Source organism: Phyllostomus discolor, chromosome 3 (assembly GCF_004126475.2).
Source record: "Phyllostomus discolor isolate MPI-MPIP mPhyDis1 chromosome 3, mPhyDis1.pri.v3, whole genome shotgun sequence".
NCBI lineage: Eukaryota > Metazoa > Chordata > Mammalia > Chiroptera > Phyllostomidae > Phyllostomus > Phyllostomus discolor.
Window position 1 is genome coordinate 135,723,073 of NC_040905.2, and position 23,094 is coordinate 135,746,166.

A 23,094-nucleotide genomic window follows, 5' to 3' on the forward strand; every position below is an offset into this window, starting at 1 on the left:
TTAATATAATTTAGTTTTTAATTGAAAAGAAATTTTATTTCTTCTGTGTAGTAACCTGGTAACTTAAGCGATCAATATAAAGCTGTTTTTAAAAAGGACCTGTCCCCAGATCCAGCTTTTTTTACTTGAGAACTTATAGAGACTAATTAGGAACTACTAGCAGTATATACACTTCCCTACTGTGCATGAGCAATAACTCAAAGATTTTAAAATAAATGGATGGGGTCTAATTTCAAACTAAGTCACAAGTAGGACATCAGGGGAGATCTGAAATAGAATGAGACAAAGGAAGGTGAGCAGATTTTTATTTGCTAGCACTCCTCTATTATCAAAGTGAAGGCAGAAACAACAATGACCACAGCAAGGGAAGCTTCTCATTAGGTTTCAGTTTCAGTTCCATTAGGTCAGATAACAAGAAGGTTTACCTGATTAACCAATTTCCACTTTGACCCTCAAGTATGTGAGCTTCATCAACCCAAACCTGAACCAAATATCCAAACTTAAACTATTCAATCAAAAGTCTGGAAAACTGCCCTGGCTGGTGTAGCTCAGTGGCTTGAGTGCGGGCTGCGAACCAAAGGGTCGCTGGTTCAATTCCCAGTCAGGGCACATGTCTGGGTTGCGGGCCAGGTCCCAGGAGGGGGAAGGTGCAAGAGGCAACCACACATCGATGTTTCATTCCCTTTCTTTCTCTTTCCTGTCCCTTTTCTCTAAAAACAAATAAATGAAATCTTAAAAAAAAAAAACTCTGGAAAACTAACACATACACTATACCTTTATAAAGAAGAAAAAACAAACAAAAACCATGAATATGTTCCAAACACCACTGCAGTAAAAAAGCATGAAATTTCCTTTTTCAAACAGAGATGTGCTTTCCTTACTTTCCCCTCCCCAAGAATCGGGCTAACAATGATTAAGTCAAATCTTAAGTAAAAAAGACTTTACCTTTAATTTCTTATTTATCTTGCAACAATATCTGTAAACCATTGCCAGATTGAGTGGTCCAAAATCTGCGTAGAAGCTTTAAAAGTAAAAACCAAAAATGTATATGTATATTCTGGATGCCCTGAATATGTATTTTTGGAGCTACAAGATCAAATTAAGACAAGGAAGCATACACCAAATTGTTATTAGTCACACAACTTAAAGGTACTGCCTTAACTAGTGGAAGAGATATTCTGGTATATAATGCCTATTAAGAAACATCAAAATTGGCTCAACAACTAAATCTAACCTCATAACACATGAAAATACCTTCTGAATAAAAAGGCTATTTTTCCATATATCTCCACTGGTAAAAACACATCCTAGTATTTTAATTTATATCTCACTGCACTGTAAACAATTAGAATGTCAAATACAAATTGTTAAATTTAGGAAGATGCTTTCATTTTAATTTTTTTTCTCTAAGGGTCTATTTTATTACTAAGGTTAGCTAAAGGAAAAAAGCCCTGCAATTATCAGTCAACAGATTTGTAATTTTCCAAGGTTATCCTATTTATAAACATACCTTTAGATTCTTCAAAATAAAAAAATTAACAATCTTTTAAAAAGCAATACTTACTTTTCATATTCAAGTTCATTATCTATGCTGAAATAATGTACACTTGATGAACTCTTTGGTCTGCTGTAGAGAATGGCAAAACAAAGGCGATCTGAAATGGAAAAATTGCAATGTTCCTTCCTTCAGATTATTTTATAAAATTTCATATATCATGACACAACTCTTTTCAGGCGAAGTCAGATATTTTATTTTTTCCATGCAGGCTTCTGATGGTAAGGGTGCCAATACTTTCAAAATGTTTTGACAAAAATTTTGATGAGTGATTAAAAAAAGCAAATTTATTAAAAGAGAAATTGTCTTTAGCCATAAGTTTCAATAATGACAAGTGACTTTTCGTGGATCAGCAAGGCTTGATTTCTGGGAGAACCTCTCATCACAGAAGTCTAGTTCCCCTGGGCTAAGTAAGGTATGTGAGCAAATGGCAGCATGCACTTGAAGGCTAGTCATCAACCTAGATGACTTTCGTTATGTATCACTATGTTTGCAAGACATCCTCAACAGTCATTCAATAAGAAACTATTTGAAGTTGATAAAGAACGCTTTCCAAACAGCTTCAAAATTAACATTTAAGGCTCCAGAACACAAACAACAAAACGAACCTTAAGTTTTACCCAACTGTTCTTAGGGATCACTACTATTTTTGCAGTGAGTTTTACAATTAGACAAATTACCATCACAACAGAAACAATGAGCTTTCTGCATGAGTGAGAGATGAACTTGTGTTGTAAAAATGCAGTTAGACTGCTGTAAGGTTTAGCAAGAACGGTAACCCGTACTAATAAAGTTTAGAAGCTCCAACCTTTTCTTCCTCCCCCGCCCTACCACAGAAAAAGTTGCCTAAAAATCCTCTGCAAAGCAAAGTCATCTAAAATATTTAGTAAGACTACTAGTTAATGCTGCTAGAATGCTTACACTAAAAAATTGTGGTAAAATCAAGTCCAGCTTTAAAATACTAAGAAACAAAGAATGTCAGCCTACATCCTTTGCCCAAACGGTAATTTAAACAACTGTCAGCAATTCCACTCATGCAACTACTATATTTATTTCCTTGTAAACGCCTCAAATAAAATATCTCACAACCACAAACACTCGAAGGACGATAGGCTTACTTTTTCCAACTACAAATGACCTTTGATCTCCGTGCACAGTGACCACGGATTTTGCTCCCCTGGGTGGAGAGACATAACTCACCTACCATCCAGGGGCTCCCCTATGCACAGGTCTGTTCGCATTCTCCCCAAACAAGAGCACACGTGGAGATTAGGGGCTTAAGAGGCCACCGGCGCCTATGAGACAGCACTGGCCCTGGCTCCAAAGGTTTAAGGCACCTTCTAGCCAGAAAGTGGGGCCTCCTTAACTCCGGGCGCCGCCTGGTGCCATCTAAATACAGGTGTCCTTATGGGCATCCGGTACCCTCTGCACTCACCTTTGATCACCTCGGCCACCAGACGGGTCCCTGAGCCCTCCCGGCTCATGACTGACTCCAAAGCATCTGGAAGGCGGGACAACCGGATAGCCAGGGAACTACCAGCCTCTGAGAGAGGAGACGCCTCAACCACACCCCCGAAGTTTAAAAACAAAAAGTTTAAAGGGCCGCACCCAGGCAGTGGCGACAGCCTGGCCTCTTGGCCACCCACTCCAGCGTATACTCGGGCGAGTCAACCCAGGAAGTTCAAAACTTCTCAGACAGCCCCAAAAGGAGCAGCGAGGGATTGAGGTGCGGAAGCCAACCCTTGGCGCCCTGGCGGTGCTTTGCCCCGCCTCGGGGACACGGGGACACCGCCTCTGCGGACGCTAGGCAGTCCTCTATGGTGCAACGCCCTCCAGCGCCAATATTTTGCACTGCTCACAGGGCTGTGCAGCAGAGCAAATGGGAGCTGGCCTAGTGAAAGCAGCTCCAAAAGCCAGTAAATAACTTCTCGGAAGAGAAGGGCTAGCTAAGTGGTAACACCAACTCCGGGGACTCGTCCCTCAGTTGCCTTGGCCATCGGCACCAGGGGGTGCTGCAGTCGAGTCAAGCGGGGAGGCGTAGTCCTTAAAAAGCCAAGTCCACTCTGCGCGCCCCCCCCGCCCCCCACCAGTTGAGAGCCGGGTAGCCGCGTAGGCTGGGTGGGAGTTGCACCCGCTCTTCTCAGTGTCAAGTTCCTTGGGAGTGCTGGCGTCTTATTTACAATGGACGTTTTCAAAATAGTTCAAGATCTAATAAGCCTGCTACTGCGGTCATTCATTCCATTAAAGGCCTTAAGTATGGTTAAAAACAAAAATTGTGACACCTTGCTAAGGAACCACTTAAACTATTTTCTAAACCCATGTTTCTATTAGTCTCAAATGAAAAAGATACAGTATGAGTTTAGTCCGAATTTTGTTACAAATAATATGGTACTGGGATTAGGAGTGGTTTTCATTCCTTCCTTTACTTTTCCAAATTTCCTACAGAAAACTGTTACTTTAATAATTCCTGAAAAATTTTGCAATGACCCTCCCTTAAAATAGACAAGCAACATAGCAATAAACTTCTTCCCAGGAATTAACACTGTATTTATAATCCCAGTACAATATATAGATTCTACATCACATACACATTTTTACCTCAAAAGTAAACCATCCTAACTTTATTCTAAAATTCCAGACAAATCAAAGACCTTTAATGTGAAAAATAAAACCACAAATTCCCTTTTGTGCCAAACTGGAGAAGAGCTTTCTAAATGAGAATATAAAAAGCCATAAGAGAATCGACTGCTAAATTGATACTTATTTTTAAAAGGGTCTGGTGGCAATGGACACAAATACAGTGGAAAACTATTTGAAATTCATCTCATGAAGATGCCCACCTCCAACCTTATATTCTTAAAAAAATAAAATGCCAATTTAAACTACAAGGTCCTAGTTTTCCTTCTGACTGGTAAAAATCAAAGGAGTTTGAAAACACATTGTGTTGGTGAGGCTATGGGGAAACTAACACTGTCCATGGGTAGCAACACCAGGGGAACCCCCCCAAACCCAGAATTATCTTCTGGAGGGTGGGCCCCTTACAGCCTTCTCCCGCTAGGTGAGTGTTCTAGGAACCCATCTGTATAGTGTACGTTTGGCTTCAATGGATTCTTTTTTGGAAGACTCTTTGAATGAGTTTGTCCATTTCATGTCAGTGGTTTATGCGGGCATCTGTCCACACTGCACAGAATGTTCAGCAGTTTTTGACCAAAAAAATGGCATGACCCTTATGCCCCACTGTCCATTCTCATGATCTTGCCACTTCTGATTTTGTTTCCCCATGAAAAAAGTCCTCAAAAGGAAACGTTTTGCTGATGTAGAAAAGGTGAAACAAAAAAAGGCAGAAGCACTAAAAGGCATCAAAATCATCAAGTTCAAAAACTGTTTTGAGCAGTGAAAAAAAGCTTGATAGGTGCATTGCATCAAATGGGTAGTACTTTGAAGGTGAATGAAGTTTAAACATGTAATACACAATTTTTTTTATAAATATATTCTTGGTTTTTTGGGGTCCCACCTTGTATAAGCTGGGACAACTTCCATTCATGGCAATTCAAAGCAACATACTTTGCCATCTCAAAGTATATTTTTTGGGATATTGATTTTTAAGCTGGGTATTAAGAAATGAAAGACTCAGAAAAATCCTTTCACCTCCCCACCTCCCTTGCCCCGCTTAAGGAATTCAGATAGAAAAACCTGCTTAAAGAAAGGGAGCATGACCTTAGCAACATAATAAATTAAACATGGCAGAAATCTGGCAAAAGCCTGCTTGTTGGCCTCCCTTGGAGTTCCATTGTTTCTGGGTGCACACTAAGAATTTGGTCCTCACATCTCACACATCTGCTCTCTCTACCTGAAAATTGCCTGCATTCCTTTTGAAATCCTAGACCCTTGCCTCTCTCTCCTTTGTCCAGAATGGCATATAAACTTCAGCTGTCCAATGCCTCCTTGGGTCTCATATTCTTATTGGCAGCCCAGCATGCGCATTCAAAGTGAGTTCTAGACATTTTCTTCTGTTAATCTGTCTGTTACTTTGTTTACCAGCCCAGACAGAAGAACTCTGAAAGGTGATTAGAAAATTATTTTTTGTGCCCCTCACAGAACCTTCCATAAAATGGTCAGAACACTTAAGGCTACAGGAGTTAAGCTTATAGAATAAGTTATTATGTTTTGTGCCTGCTTGCTAAGAATATTTAATAAATGACTGTTGTGTAGAAAAAATGTTTTATCTAAGACTAGCTTTCATTATATATAACCTGGTGGAAAAGTTGTGGAAGAATGGACGAACCCCACTACCTGGGGTTTTCTTACAGTTACAGTTATCTATCAAGAAGTCCTAAGAGCCAGGCAAGACCAAACTGGCCCAGGGCAGTTTCCGTCAGTGTGATGCAAGCTGAGATCTGGCATCATTAACATGTCCTAAAACATGTGGGTCACTGTCATGGCAGCCAGACACTTGAGCTAGAAAGAGAAGTCACACAGAAGTAAGGCAGTCAACCTCAGCAGAAAGATATTTTCCTAGGATGCTAAACCAAGAATTTCAATAAATTCTAATTTATCTACCAAAATAAGCATTTCAAAGGAAGGGTAAATGTAAGTGATCTGTCTCATTTCAAATTTCTTGGCAGTAAATAATAAAAAACACTTAATGAGTATGTTTACTATATAGTTATTAAACTCTAATACAGTTATCAAAAGCAAGTTTTTATTCACAATACTCATTCTTTACCTCCCATGGTATTTCACGACCCTCCTAAAAATGTTTAGGACTTACCACTATTCTAGGTCACTAGTCATGTCTCAGTAGTAATTTTTTTTTTCTATAGAGGAACCTGTCAGGGAGATTTTTTTCAATTGTCATGCCAGTTTGGCTGTGATTTTTAAGAAAATGGTTTAGAGAAGAGAGGATTACTGAAGAAAAAAACTGAAGATACAAACCAGTGGAAGCACATACTGTATTCATGGATAGGAAGAATTAACATCATTAAAAATATTCATACTGCCCAAAGCAATCTATAGTTTCAATGCAATTCCTAACAAGATACCAATGATGTATTTCACAAAACTAAAACAAGTATTTCAAAAATCTATATGGAATCTATATGGAACCACAAAAGGCCACAAATAACAACAGCAACCTTGATAAATAATAAAATTGGAGGAACCATGCTACCTAATATCCAACTATATTATAAGGCTGTAATAATCAAAATGGCATAAAAACAGGCGCATACAAGGTGTGTCCAAAAAGTATCCAGCCGTGAAATATGAAAAATAGAGACATTTATTAAGAAGATACAAGATACAAGAGACATCGTACATAGGACTATGATGTCTAAGATCCCTTCAAAGTTATGACCTTCTTGAAGAAATCTGGTTCATTGGCAGTAGTTTGAATCAAGTCATTACTAACTTCAGCATGATGTTCCTTCTGTTCTGGCAGAAGCCATGGAATGAATTTTGCCACAACATGTTTCATGCCAAGATCCTAAATCAAAATCTCTGACACAGTAGTTTTTGGAATCCCCAGATCAGCTTCTGGTTCTCACACAGTCAGTTGCTAATCTTTCTTAATTGCAGCCCATACACTTTCCACATTCTCAGGCATTCTGCTTGTTGCAGGCCTTCTACAACATGGATCACTTTCAGCAGATCCTCAACCATCTTTGAAGCATTTGTGCCACATTTTTATTTGTTTCACTCATTACATTGTCCCCAAAAGCCTTCTGAATCATCCAAATAGTTTCCACAGAGGAATGTTCAAGCTTAATGCAAAATCTGATGTAGATTCGTTGCTCTACTCAGTCATTTTGATTGAGACAGCCACACAGTACACATGCTCACTCAGTGGCACCAACCTTCCCCAATGACCAGTACAATGAAGTCATCATTTTTCACACATGTGCATTCCAGTTCACTCTCCTTGGCTGTCAGGTTACAATGATAATGCTCAAACCATTCTCGTTGTATTAACAATGGCTGAACAGGGGAGGAATGAGGGGAAAAGACAGAAAACTACTTCAACAACAATAAAATTCAGAAGCATTTCAAAAAAATTAAAACGGAAATCTTAACAATGGCTCAACATTTTAGTGTATCAATGGAACAGAATCGAGACCCCAGAAATAAACCCACACCTTTACAGTCAATTAATATTTTACAAAGAAAGCAAGCACATACAAAAGGCTAAAGATAGTTTATTTGATAAATAGTGTTGGGAAAATTGGACAGATACATGCTTATGCCACATAAAGAATAAATTCAAAATGGATTAAAGATGTAAATATTAGACCTGAAACTGTAAATGTTAAAGACTTGAAACCATAAAAAATCCTAGAAGAAAACATAGGCGGTAAAATCTCAGACACTGCTGATAACAACAGTATTTTTTCTGATGTATCTCCTTAGGGAAAAGAAATAAAAGAAAAAATAAATAAATGGGACTACATCAAACTAAAAAGTTTTTGCACAGCGAAGGAAACCATCAACAAAATAAAAAGACAATAAAAAATGGGAGAACATATTTGCTAATACATCTGATAAGGAGTTAATCTCCAAGTTATATAAAGAACTTACAAAATAACAAACAATCCAGTTAGAAAATGGGCAAAGGACCTGAACAGACTCTTCTCCAAAGAGGCCAGTAGACACATGAAAACATGCTCAATGACACTAATCATCAGAGAACTGCAAACTAAATCCACAATGAGATATATCACCTCACACCTGTCAGAATGGCTATCATCAAACAAGTGCTGGTGAGGATGTGGAGAAAAGGGAACACTTTTGCATGTAGGTGGGAATGGAGACTGGTGCAGGCACTGTGGAAAGCAGTATGGAGTTACCTCAAAAACTTAAAAACAGAACTGCCTCATGACCCATTGATTCCATCTGAACACTAATTCAAAAAAATATAAGCACCCTTATGTTCACTGTAGCATTATTTACAATCGCCAAAATATGGAAGTAGCCCAAGTGTTCATCAGTAGATGAGTGGATAAAACAACTATGAGACACTTACACACTGGAATACTACCCTTTGTGTCAGTATGGATGAACCTGGAGAACATTATGCCAAGTGAAACAAGCCAGTCAGAGAAAGACAAATACCATATGATTTCATTCATATGTAGGATCTAATGAACAAACTAAGCTAACAAGCAAAATAGAGAGAGACTCATACATTAAGAGCAGGCTGATAGTTCTGAGTAGAGGGTTAGAGGAAGAGGTGTCAGAAAAAAAGAAAAAAGACTCATGGACTAGGACATCAGTATGGTTGATTGGGGGGGGCAATGGGTGGAGGTGGAAGAAGATATAAGGGGAATGGGGGATAAAAGGTAATGGAAAAAAGTAGAATAAAAAATCTTTAAAAAGAGAGGATTAAGGGTACATGTGAAATTTTTTTAACATTAACTAGGGCAAAAGATTTGAAGACACTTGATGAAGAATGGCTGGCCTATAAATTCATGAAAAAGGCATTCAAATAAGCATGAAATACCACCTTATAGCTACTAGATGGCTAAAATAAGAATGACAACACCAATTGCTGGAGAAAATGTAAAGCAGCTAGAACTCTCAAACATTTGCTTGGGAATGTAAAAGGGCATTAAGCCTTTGGAAAAGTTTAGCAGTTTCTTACAGAGTTACGTACACCTTTCCCTATGACCCAGCAACCCAACAACTAGTAATGTATACATACCCAAGAGAAGGTAAAACCAGTTTACAAAAGGTCTGGTAAGTGAATATTTGCAGCAGCTTTGGAATGCCAGAAATTGGAGATAACACATACTTCCATCAGCAGGAGAATGGATAAACGGGTTGTACTACGTTCATACAATGGAACACTACTCAACAAAAACAAACCAACGAAGTGTTGATTTACAGAACAAAATGGATGCATTTCTAAAACACTGGGCTGAGCAAAAGACAGACACAAAAGAGTTCATACTGTATAATTCTCAATACATAGCATTCAAAAACAGGTGAAATTAATTTATACTGATAGCAATTAACAGTGGTGGTTTGGGGTAAGAGGGAAAGGGGCCCCGAGGGAGCAGTAGTTCACAAGAGTATACACTTGCTAAAAATCAAACTGTACACATGAACCTGTGCATTTTCCTATATATAATCCTACTTCTTAAAGGGGTAGAGGAGGAGGTGGGAGTGGAGAGTTTAGTGGCCCATAAGATGTTAGATCCATGAAAATACTACAGAACTAATCTAAAATACTTTGTATAAATATATGAGAAGACCACAGAATTAATGAAGTATTTTTATATAGAATATAATTAAGACTTATCTTGACTTAAATATACAGTACGGACCATGAATAGTATATTACACTGCAACTTAAAAAAAGGCCTATAAAAAGATAGTGTAGCTAATTAAAGGATTTTTTCAGAGATGCCTGAAATAATATTTTTATCCTTTCTCAGACTGTAAAAGAATTTTTAAAGAAAAGGTTCCCTCGGGTCCTAAGATCTTCACAAAGGAAATTTCATAGAAATAGGGTTTATTATTAAATGGAAATTTTAGCTGCCATTTTTTTATTCTATCAAGAACATTATTTTAAAAGTACTCTGGATTGAGAACAAGGAGAAAACTGTTGTTAATACTATGTCATATGGCTCCAACTAAGAATTGCTTCAAGTCTCATAAATGTAGCAGAATAATTTGGAGGTCTTCTCACATTCCTTCTCTTTTATCTTAAACTGTTGACTCACTAAATGATCCAACTCTCAAACTACCTAGAACACCACTGCTGAGCAGAACTTTCTCTGATGATGGAAATGTTCACTATCTGCTAACGTGGTTAGTGGTTACTATAATGGACAGCATAGACTTAGAGGCAGTCAGTCCATTAATTTCTAATCTATAGCCTCCAAGACAAGAAACAAAAGGCCTCCAACTGTGTGAAAAACAAAAGCAAGGGAGCAATGGCTTTCCTTCTGCTTTTAGAGCCTTTGGTTCCAAGAATCCTGATCCTAACATTCAACTCGGATTCTCTCAGCTGCTTGCAGAGAATGAGAGCACCTGTGGTCAGAAACACACCTTACCCAGCATGGTGCCTCACTGCAACACTCAGTAATTCTTTACTTAATAAACAAATGAATAAATAAATGGAGAAGGGGCAGACTAAAGCTAGAGAAAAGGGAAATTTTCATTTCCTGAGTACATCCTAATCTAGTCACTTTGCACATATTATCTCGGTTATTTTTCACTTTTTTTTTTTTTTTTTTTTTACTTTTAGGAAAAAAGATTTTTATTTTCTTTCATAAGTCAGGGCAACAGATTTATTGTAAAAAATAACCTAATTTTTTAATAATTCTACCAAATCCAGTCAATTCTGTGAAGAACATTTTATGGTGCTATATCCTGTATTACAATAAATTGTGTGACCCAAACAGAATCCCTGTATGGCCTGTCTTGAAGAGAATTTGCACTTCCAAGAGCGGAAACCTGACATGGTGCAGGAAAGTTGAGAAAAAGCTATATTTTAAAAACACAGTCTTTTCTTCAGTTGCAGATTTTATTTTTACTAATGTAATTAAGTTAGCTTCCATGTGACTTCTGTATCTAAGAGGCTAATCTTTTTAAATATATAAGTGGCATACAATGATATATCCCTCATTACAACTTATACCAAGTTACTCTAGTCTATGAACTTTTGAAAGGTGATAGACAAACATTGCTAGGTGAAGTCTTTAATTGTATCACTTTCTTTGGGGAACAGATCACAGCTCAGTTCCTGAGTATAGATGATGGATACCCCTCACTCCTGGAAGTGTGAATTTGTTACAGGGTGCAGCCTAGAGGGGGGACCCCAAATAGACATTTGAAATGGGGTCCAGAACTCAAGGTGTCCAGATTTTAAGGTGTCTTCACCCCTTCCCCCACAGATGTGAGTTGGGGGAAGGGGCACATAGAGCAAGAACATGCAGGGCAGCTTTGCAGCTAATCCATGGCGTGGTCATTTAACATACTTATAGCCTTTGGATGGTCACTTAGATATGTTAAATAGCTGTGGCCATGCTCTGAGCCAGGGGAATGGAAGTAACTACCCCACCAAGACGTAACTGGGGGGCAGGTCCCCCGAGTTACAGCGCCTGCATGGGAGCTGGGAGATTGGCTCCATGACATGGGGTCACACCTGCCCAGACCCATGATAGCAACCAGAAAAGCTAGAGAAGACAGCAGATTGAGGGCAAGTGTGCCCAAGTGTAGGAGGAGTCGGAAATGGGGCTGCAGAGGAAGATTGGTGCGGGGATTTAAACCCAGACACGGCAGCCATTAGGGAGAACCACGCGGCCTTGACAGAGTGGAGACTCCCGCAGCCCTGCAAGAGAGAATCACCATGCGGCTTTAGCAGAGAACCGCCACTTGGCTTTGGCAGAGTGGCGACCCCCGACCCCTGCCTTGCAGCCATTGCGCAAGGAGAGAACCACGCGGCCTTGACAGAGTGAAGACTCCTGCAGCCCTGAGAGAGAACCACGCGGCCTTGACAGAGTGGGGACTCTCCCTTCCCACAGCATTGAAGGGAGAACCACGCGGCTTTGACAGAGTGGGGACTCCCGTGGCCCTGGGAGAGAGGACCACGTGCCTCTGCCAGAGTGGGAACCCCCGCAGCTTTAGAAGGGGGAACCACCACCTGGTTTTAGCAGAGATCACAGCTACTCAGCTGAGGGGGCCGGGAACCCAGGGAGGTCTCCCAGTCGAGATGGAGTACTATCTGTGAATAACCAGAGGACTGCCTGAGCCATGGACTTCTATTTCCTTTCCTGAGATACAGTACTCTGGACTGGGCAAAGGGGGAAGGAAGGAAGGACTGTGTCTGTTTGTGGGTGTTTTAAGGGACTTTAGGATCTTTGATAAAGACATTAGGTCACTACTTTAAGTTTGTATAGCATTAAATAAACATTTCCTTTCCTTTTCACGAATCTCTGGCATTGAGAGATGTCTTTCCTCTGGCGGCGGACATGACGGACCTGAGGGCTTGGGGGCTTTTTTTTCAATAATAGTATATCATCCCAGGCCCCCCTTGTTTGTTCTGTAACAAATCCTGCAAAGAATTTCTTGTTATTATTATGTTTATATTCTTCACTTATTCTTATGGTATAGGTGTCATCACCCTCATTTTACAGATGAGAGAGCCAGTGCCGAGGAAGACTGTGTTAAGTGGCACAGGGTCACTCAGCTGCGACAACCAGGTAAGACAAAACTTTGAACAAATATAACCTGACAGTCCTGTAGTTCCGGCAAGATGGAACATAGGTAGATACCCTTCACTTCTTTGAAGAACCAAAAGATTGATAACAACCAATTCAAAAAGAAAAAAACAACCAGAACTGACAGAAAATCAAACTGTATGGAAGTCCAAAAACCAAGGAGAAACATTCATCCAGTAGGTGGGGCAGAGATGGGAAGCAGGGGCAGAGAGGGAACATGACAAGGCAGCAACTGGCTGACCCAAATATCCCACAACTGGGATTGGATAAACCCAGAGGAACAACTGAGGAGTGAGACAAACAGCACAACTAAGGGTTCCAGTGTGGGGAAATAAAGCCTCAAAACCTCTGGTGGTAAAAACCTGGTGGGGGTTGCAGTGGAGGAAGAAACTCCCAGCCTCACAGGAGAGTCTGTTGGAGAGGCCCAAGTTATCCTAGAATGTATACAATCCCACCCACCTGTGAATCAGAACCTAAAAGGAAAAAATCCGCTTCTAAGAAGGGAGGTGACAGAAGGCAGGGAGAGAGCCAAGCAAGCAACATTGTCCCCTCTCTGACCCCTCCCCCACATACAGTGGCACAACACAGCAAAGAGGGTTGCCCCGCCCTGGCAAATACCTAGGGCTCTGCTCCTTACAATGTAACAGGTGTGCTGAGACAAAGAAATATGGCCCAAATGAAAGAACAGATCAAAACTAAAAAAAAAAAAAAAAAAAAAAGAGAGCTAAGCGACGAAGAGATACCCAACCTATCAGATGCACAGTTCAAAACACTGGTAATCAGGATACTCACAGAAATGATTGAGTACAGATGCAAAATAGAGGAAGGAGTAAAGGCTATGCAAAGTGAAATAAAGAAAAAATATACAGGGAACCAACAGTGAAGGGTAGGAAACTGGAACGCAAATCAATGATTTCAAACAAAAGGGAGAAATAAGCCACAACAGAGTGAAAAAAACAGTTTAAAAAAATGAGGAGAGGCTGAGGAACCTCTGGGACAACTTTAAACATTCCAATATTCGAATCAGAGGTGCCAGAAGAGGAAGAGCAAAAAATGGAAAACTTACTTGAACAAACAATAAAGGAGAATTTCCCCAATCTGGTGAAGGAACCAGACACTCAAGTCCAGGAGCTCAGAGAGTCCCAAAGAAGTTGGATCCAAGAAGAAAACACCAAGACACATCATAATTATATTACCCAAGATGAAAGATAAGGAGAGAATCTTAAAAGCAGCAAGAGGAAAGGAGAGAGTTTACCTACAAAGGAGTTCCCATAAGACTATCAGCTGATTTCTCAAAAGAAATCTTGCAGGAAAGAAGGGGCTGGAAAGAAGTATTTGAAGTCAGGAAAGGAAAGGACCTAAATCCAAGATTACTCTATCCAGCAAAGCTATCATTTAGAATGGAAGGGCAGATAAAGTGTTTCCCAGATAAGGTCAAGTTCAAGGAGTTCATCATCACCAAGCCCTTATTTTATGAAATGTTAAAGGGACTTATCTACGAAAAAGATAAAAAATATGAACAGTAAAATGACAACAAACTCACAACTATTAACAACTGAACCAAAAAAAAAAAAAGAAAAAAAAAACAACTAAACAAACAACTAGAACAGGAAAAGAATCACAGAAATGGAAATCACATGGAGGGTTATCAGTGGGGAGGGCGTGGGGGAAGAATAGGTGAAAAGATACAGGGAATAAGAAGCATTAACTGATAGGCACAAAATAGACAGAGGGAAGTTAAGAGCAGTATGGGAAACAGAAGCCAAAACACTATATGTATGACCCATGGACATGAAATAAGTAGGGGGTTGAGGGGTGAGGTGGAATGCTAGAGGGGAGTTACAGGACAGAGGGAGGGAAAGAGGAGAAGAAAAATGGAGAAAAAGAGGAGAAAAAAACTGTAATAGTGTAATAGATAAAATATACTTTAAAACCAATGCTTTGAACAATATAACCAATATATTCCAAATCAATTCACATAGAGGAGCATATATACCAGTAATTGCCCTACAGCATTAAAACAAAAAAGACCCCAGTTTCTCATTATTATATCACAGTGTGGCTTCAAGGAAATCCCATGAAATAAATAATTAAACGAGCCCTGGCTGGTATAGCTCTGTGGATTGAGCACTGGCCTCTGAACCGAAAGGTCACCAATTCAATTCCTAGTCAGGGCACACACCTGGGCTGCGGGCCAGGTCCCTGGTTGGGGGTATGAGAAAAGCAGTAAGTTGATATTCTCACACACTGGTTGATTCTCTCATACACTAATGTTTTTCTCCTCACCTTCTCCCCCCCAAAAAATAAATAAAATATTTTAAAGAAAAAAATAATTAAATGGCTCAGGTAACTAACTTCCAAAACTGCTTGTTTTATATGATATGGCTTTCAAGATTTAATTATTTTATTACTCTAAAGGAAAGATGAGGGAAAAAACACTGCAGTCCGCATCGTATAAATTGTTGCTTTATTCGAACATTTCCGGGATCAGTTCCCTCCAAAGCTTTGCTTCCTTTGGGGGCATAGGGGTAGACTGAGACACCACAGAAGAAACACTCTGGGGAATCCAGAGGGGAGCAGGAAGCAGCACAACTTTGTGGAAAATAAGAAACCGAATGAATGGGATGTTCACTGAGAGCCCTCTGTTACCACAGCCAGAAAGCCTTAGTCAGCAGTGATACATACTACCTTTATTTACAGGTCATTTTTTAACAAGACATTTTCACAGCAGTAATATTTAGCTCCCTGCACCAGTCCTACATGAAGCCGTAAATCCAAGGATTTTAAGAAAAATTTGCTTATACAGTACTTTGAGGAGAAAAAGGCTATTGGCTAAGCTTAACGGAATTTTCAGTTAGTCTTCTTTTAAATTGGAAGCTTGATTTTTTTTTAATAAAAGGAGAAATTGTTAAAAATCCTGAAATTTTAATTTCAGTGCTGACTTATATTTATTATCTATTTTATAACAAAGCAATACTTAGCTTTTGACTAGGGAGCAGCTTTATATTTTACAGTGTTATCTGGATAGTTACAATTGAAAAACATTGTCTGAAAGCACAAGTGTAATCTTTTTGATGAAAAACAATCACAAAGTACTAAAAATTCTGTTAAAAATTATAGCTGGTAAGTTTACTTTTTTTTTAAGTTAAAGTGACTGTGCAGGCACTCTGTGCTTAAACATACATCCTAAATAATTCTAATTCCAAATATTCTGTACCACTCCTAAAAGTCACCCTTACATTTGTCAGATGCACTTATTTGCTTAATATACAGCAAAACATCCTCTGAAATCTGGATTCTTGATCTCCAGGAGCCTAATATATTCCAGAAAGGAATAGGTACACCAACAGCAATACTAAAATTAGTATGCAAAAAGAAACAGATGTGAAACTGAGCTGTTTTTTAAAACCATAAGGTTTTTTGTGATCAAAAACAGCATAACGATTTATTATCATACATTTTTTTAAGTGTACAGTACATGTGTTAACTATATGCACATTCTACAACACATCTCTCACACTTTTCCACTTGAAAAACTTAAACTCTAGACCCAGTGAACAGCAACTCCCCTCTTCCTTCTCCCCCCAGAATAGCAACCACCACTTACTTTCTGGTTCTAAGAGTTTGACTACTTTATAGATACCTCGTAGTTGGAATCATACAGTATTTGCCTTTCTATGACTGACTTACTCCACCTAGCATAATGTCCTCAAGGTCATCCATGTTGTAGAATGTGACAGAATCACCATTGCTTTCTTATGGCTGAAGTAACATTCCAGTCTATGTATAGACCACATTTTCCTTACACATTCACCTGTTAGTGGACATTTAGGTTGCTTCCACCTCTTGGCTGCTTTGGAAAATGCTGTGGTGAACATGGGTGTGCAACTACCGTATTTCCCCCCCAAATTTGTGGGGAAGTGCGTCTTATAGTCCAAATGTAGCATGCCTGGCTTGCTGTGGAGGGGCGGGGCATGGTGGTGGAGTAGGGTCACAGGTTATTAATTATTTTACCACACTTTTTGCTTCAAATTTTTTTCCTGTTTTCCTCCTCTAAAACCTAGGTATATCTTATGGTCCGGTGAATCTTATAGTCCTAAAAATATGGTATCTCTTTGACATTGTTTTTAATTTTGAATATATACACCCAGAAGTGAGATGGCTGGATCTTACCCTATTTTTGATTTTTAAAGAAACCTCCATGCTGTTTTCCATAGCAGTGGCACCATTTTGTATTCTCTCCAAGAGTGCACAAGGGTTCCAACTTTTCCACATTGTCACCAACACTTGTTATTTGGGCTTTTTGGGGAGTGACAGGGTGGCAGGGATAGTGGTCATCCTAACAGGTATGAGGTGATATCTTACTGTGATTGTGACCTACGCTTCCCTAATAATTAGTGATGCTGATATATATTTTTCATATGCTTATGTGAAATAATAGAAAATACATATATCAGTCTCTGCCCCAGAGCTCTTAAAATCCTCAGTGATAAGAACAGTTGGAGTAACTTTTATTCTAATATTAGGTCGTTAACCCCAGTTCCTGACACAGGATATGAAAACCTTGGAACTTTCTGGGTAATAGTAGCATCTTTTGTTCTAACAAGGTGACTGGGTGGGCTCCCGGGTCACCAGAATGACAAAACTCGACTACAACCTTGGAATTATCAGCCCTGCCTAAATTCTCTAGAGGGCAGAGAGGCTGGAAAGGGGGCTGATAATTCATCGTGCTTATGTGAGGAAGCCTCAATAAAAACCCGGATAACATGGGAGCTTCCAGGTTGGTAAACACATGGAGATGCTGGGAGAGTGGCAGGCCCAGAGGGGACATGAAATCACCATGCCCCATGCCATGTACCTTTCCCCACATATCTCTTTCATTTGTATCCTATTCATATCCTTTTAATAAACTAGTAAATGTAAGCAAACAGTTTTCCTAAGTTCTGTGAGCTGTTCTAGCAAATTAATTAACCCAGAAAGGGGGTTTGTGGGGACCTCTGACTTACACCTAATATATCAGAAGCACAAGGAGGGAACTTGTGCTTCTTGTAGAACTGAGCCATTGACCTGGGGGAGCGGCGGGGGGGGGGGGGGGGGGGGGACTGATGCTATCTCCAGGCAGTGTCAGACCGAGTTAAGTGATAACTATGTATTGTGCCACTTGGGTACCGGAAATATTGAGGGGAACACTATGTATTCTAATCACTAAGCTGTACCCCTAACACCAAAACAAAATAAAATTGAAAAAAAAAATGAGTTACACTTCCAGTCAAGTAGGTATGTAAGTAAACATGAGTTCCCTCCTTGCACAACTATGGCAAAAATTACTAGACTACAAAACAAATACCACCCAGAAACAACAGAAACATCCAGAGTTGTATGGAAGTCCAACAAGCAAGGATTTAAAGAAGCCACATTCATTCAGAGAGGTAGGAGGGGCAGAGACATGGAGATGCATGGAGAGGTGGAGATGCAGAATGGGCCATCCCACATCCACATGTGGTAGATAAAAATCCAGGTAGATAAATATCAGGAGAGATACCTCAGGAGAAAGGGATCCCAACCCCAGAGATGACCACCCAGCCCAGGGTTCCAGTGCCAGGAAGATAAGTCCCCAAAACTTCCAGCTGTAAAAACCAGTGGGGACTGGAGCAGCAGAAGAAACTACGGGATTCTTGGGAGACTCCTCCTAAAGGGCCTGCAACACACTTGAGACTTTCAGACACACTCCTGGGAGTCAGCACCAGAGCAGCAGCTGGAAGGGCACGAGTGGCATACAGGGAGAGATTAAAGTGGTTGGCTTTGGGGAGAGTGCTGGGAGGTGGCTTCATCCTGGGTAGAACCCCAGAGGCCAGGCAGGAGCACTGTCCCCTCTGAGCCCTCCTCCACACAGAGCCTCGGGGTGTTGACAAGGTTACCCCACCCTGGCAATTACATAAGGCTCCACTCCACACAACTTACAGGTGTACTTTTCTAGAATAGGCCATGCTACTAAGACAGGGAGTCAAAGCAGTTCTACTTAATACACAGAAAGAAACACAGGGAGGCTGCCAAACTGAGGAGACAAAGAAATAAGGCCTAAGTAAAAGAACAGAACTCCAGAAAAATAACTAAATAAAATGGAGATAAGCAACCTATCAGATGCAGAATTCAAAATGCTGATTATCAGGATGCTCCAGGAACTCACTGGGTACTTCCTTCAACAGTGTAAAAAAGACCCAGGCAAAGATGAAGGTTACATTAAGTGAAATAAAGAGAAATCTACAGGGAACCAATAATGGAGTAGATGAAGCCAAGAATCAAATCAACAATCTGGAACACAAAGAAGAAAAAAAAAGCATTCAATCAGAACAGCAAAAAGAAAAAGAAATTAAAAAAAAAAAAAAAAAAACAAGGAGGTTAAGGAGCCTCTGGGGCATCTTCAAATATACCAACATCTGACTCAAAGAGTGTCAAAAGAAGAAGACTAAGTGCAAGAAATTGAAAACTTATTTGAAAAAAGTAATGAAAGAAAACTTCCCTAATTTGGTGAAGGAAATAGACATACAAGTCCAGGAAGCACAGAGTCCAAAAAAGGATGGACCCAAAGAGGACCACACCAAGAAACATCATAATTAAAATGCCAAAGAGTAAAGATTAAGAGAGAATCTTAAAAGCAGCAACAGAAAAGGAGAGAGTTATATACAAAGGAGTTCCCATAAGACTGTCAGCTGATTTCGCAAAAGAAACTTTGCAGGCAAGAAGGGACTGGCAAGAAGTATTCAAAGTGATGAAAAGCAAAGACTTACAACCTAAATTCCTCTATCCAGCAAAGCTGTCATTTAGAATTCAAGGGCAGATAAAGCACTTCCTAGACTAGGTAAAAATAAAGGAGTTCATCATCACCAAGCCATTATTAAAGGAAATGTTAAAGGAACTTACCTAAGAAAAAGAAGATGATCAAAACTGTAAACATGAAAGGGCAATAAATTCACAACTATCAACAACTGAATCTAAAAAACTAAGTGAACAAGCAGAACAGGAACAGAATCATAGATACGGAGATCATTAAGGGTTATCAGCTGGGAGGGGAGGGGAGACGGGCAGGGGAAGGTTACAGGGCTTAAGTAGTGAAACATGGTAGATTCAGAAGAGGCAGGGGGAGGTTAAGAACAGTATAGAAAATGGAGAAACCAAAGAAATTATGTGCACAACCCATGGACATGAACTAAAGGGGGGATTGCTGGAAGGAATAGGGGTGCCAGGTGGAGGGGGGGCAAAGGGGGAAAATCTGGGGCAACTACAATAGCATAATCAATAAAATATATTTTTAAAAAATGAGTTAAAATTGTAGGACTGTGAAGGAGTGACTGTTCCATGATGTGACTGCTGCCTGACCCTGCCTGACCGCTGCAGGTCACTCACGCCAGATCCAGCTAGATCTGGGCCAGAACAGAGATGGCTTCCCACACCCCCTCAGAGTTTATTTACCCCTGCCCTGTGCCCCAGGTGTGCTGGTTCCTAGAACAGGTCCTTGCCCCACCCTGAGTATATATGTAAGGTGTTTTCTCTTTATCTGGGGCAAGTCATGCCCCAATACCCCTAACCATGCTGCCCTGTCCTATATAACCTCTTGGCACCTGGCATGACATCACCAGTTATATAAGTTCCCTTAATAAACTCTTGACATAATCATGGAGTTGTCAGCCTCTTCCTTTGGTCTGTCTGCCCTGAGAAGTTTTTTCCCAAGGACACCCAGCTGGCATCACAGAATTGCTTGGCGTGGGGAAACAACCACACATTTGGTGATCAGAAGTGTCTGAAGTGACGTGTTCTGTGTGACAATAAAAGAAACACAGAGGAGAGAAGATTGGGGGGTCTTTTTCTAATACAGCTTGTTGGCCATTTCTTTGGAAAAATGTGCTTTTGCCCACGTTTAAATGGGGTGTTTTAAATAAATAAATAAATGTGGCTCCATGATCTCACAAGAGAATAAATTTCAAATAAACAAAATATTCAAATGTAAGAAACTAGAAATATAAAAGACACAAGAAAACAGATAACTAAGAGTATGAGGGACCAAATAATCCAGCAGACTCCTAGTTGAAGAGATACAACTGAGCCCAGGGAAACCAAGGCAGCAAGAGTTCATAGGACACAGGAGAAGGCTGCAAAGGGAGGATCCTGTATTTGTAAAAAGTCCCAGATATTTAAGAGTATAGAACACGCATGTAAAGAAACCACTACAGGCCCAAGAAAGACCCATCTGAAAGGTTTAGAAGACAGTGTTAGGCATTTACACAAGGCTCAGGAGAGTAAGTGCCCTCCTGGGCAATTGTGTAAAAACTCTTCAGTTCTAGGGTGCTGGGTTACTCTCGCCTCAATAATGGACTGAGCACTGGCCTAGGCCCACCTAACAAACCATAAAAGCAAGACTGGACAGTTTAAAACTGTTTCCAAGTAACTTAGCTGCATCCCTGAACAAAGCTCAAGATGATTTATAAAAATACAAAACTACCCAGCACCCACTAAGGTAAAATTCTGTATCCAATCAGATTGCCAGGTATTCAACGAAGCAGAAGAGCATGACCCGTAATGAAGAGAATAATCAGTCAATCAAAACAGACCTAGAACCTATGCACAAGTTAGCAATAGCAGAGAAAGACATTAAAAGTTATTGTAACTGTATTCAAATGTCAGTAAGTAGATGAAAATATATATCTACATAAAAACTTGTATATACATGGCTGGCATAGCTCAGTGGGTTGAGTGAGGGCTGCGAACCAAAGTGTCGCAGGTTCGATTCCCAGTCACGGTACATGCCTGGGTTTCAGGCCATGACCACCAGCAACCGCACACTGATGCCTCTCTCTCTCTCCCTTCCCTCTCTAAAAATAAATAAATCTTTAAAAAAAACCCTTGTATATATATGTCCATAGGAGCATTTTTCATAGTAGTCTAAAAGTGGAAACAAGCTAAATGTCCACCGACTAATGAACAGATAAACAAAATGTAATAGTCATACAATGGTGTTTTTTTTTTAATTCAGTCATAAAAAGGAATGAAGTACTGATACATGCCACAACATGGATGGACCTCACAAATATGCTAAGTGAAATAAACCAGTCACAAAAGATCACTAATCCCACTACCCAATTTCTATAAAATGTCCAAAATGGGAAATATATAGTGACAGAAAGTAGGTCAGTGCTTGCCTAGGGCTGGGATGGAGGAGACAGTAAAGGGAATGGGAAGAACTGCTATTAAGTACAAGTCTTTTGGGGATATTAAAAAAGTTTTAAAATTAGATTATGGTGATAGTTGCACAACCCTGTAAATATACTACCCCACCATACTATTTTTAAAATACTAAAATTTAAATATTTAATATTTAAATGTTATATAAAATATACTATTATGCCCCCCCCAAAAAACCCCTGAAAGGTACACTTTAAATTGGTGGGTAGCATGGTATATGAATTATATCTCAATAGGATCATTATTTTAAAATTGAGTTTAAAGGAGTAGAAACACGTAAGATTTTAAAAGGTCCAAATCAAGCTTTTCTGAAGATGAAAACTACTGTCTATGAGATGAAAAATACACGGATGGGATTAATGTCAGATAAGAAAACAGCAGAAAAGATTAGTGAACTTGAAGGCATAGCAGTGAACCTCTCCAAATGAAACAGAGCAAGAAAAAGAAAAAATCTAAAACTTGAAAAGAGCATTTGTGAACTTGGGACATCATAAAATGACCTAATACAAACAAGTAACTGTATATTAAAGAAGGGAGCAGACAGAAAAAAATATTCTAAGGAATAATGGCTGAAAATTTCCAAATTAATGAACACTATATACCCACAGATCCAAGTTCAATGGATCCTAAGCACAAGAAATATGAAGAAAACTGCACCATAATCAAATTGCTCAAAACCAGCTAGGTTTGAACATCTCTGAAATTATGCTAGTGATAAAGAAGAAATTTGAAAATCAGACAGAGGGAAAAGTCCATACTGTTGGGAACTGCCCTGCCTGGTTTCAGAAGCTGTAACCCTCCCCCCACCCCATGACTAAGGCTGAGTGAAAGACCTTGGGACCCTAAGCCACTAAGGAGACAAAGCTTATCTTCCTGGCAGGAGTGCTGCCTCTGCCTACTTTTCTTCACCCTACCTGGCCCCCAGTGCAAGACTGGCTAGCCAATGACAGATAACTGGCTTAGGACATCCCTCAAGGGAGGGACGACCTATGACAGGCACTGTCATGGGGGCCCCTGGGGAAGGACTTGAGGGGCTTATAGAAAAAGGACCCTCGGCCCTTGGCTTTGACAAAGCCTGAG

The 23,094-nt window shown here is 39.8% G+C and overlaps 1 protein-coding gene across 13 annotated transcripts in view; it reads right to left on the reverse strand.

Annotated features, from left to right (window-relative positions):
• The window catches only part of CDC14B (cell division cycle 14B), a 91,019-nt gene that overhangs the window by 48,966 nt on the left and 18,959 nt on the right, over window positions 1–23,094 (reverse strand). For 10 of the 13 annotated variants that reach the window (XM_036021495.1, XM_036021499.1, XM_036021502.1 and 7 more), the window contains 2 exons: window positions 1,565–1,655; window positions 946–1,021 (listed from right to left, as the gene is read on the reverse strand). In XM_036021495.1, the coding sequence (XP_035877388.1) occupies window positions 946–1,021; window positions 1,565–1,655 (167 nt within the window). Of the gene's footprint in view, window positions 1–945; window positions 1,022–1,564; window positions 1,656–2,990; window positions 3,611–23,094 lie in introns of those variants that run through there. The other 3 variants (XM_036021496.1, XM_036021505.1, XM_028531487.2) reach the window with 3 other exon arrangements.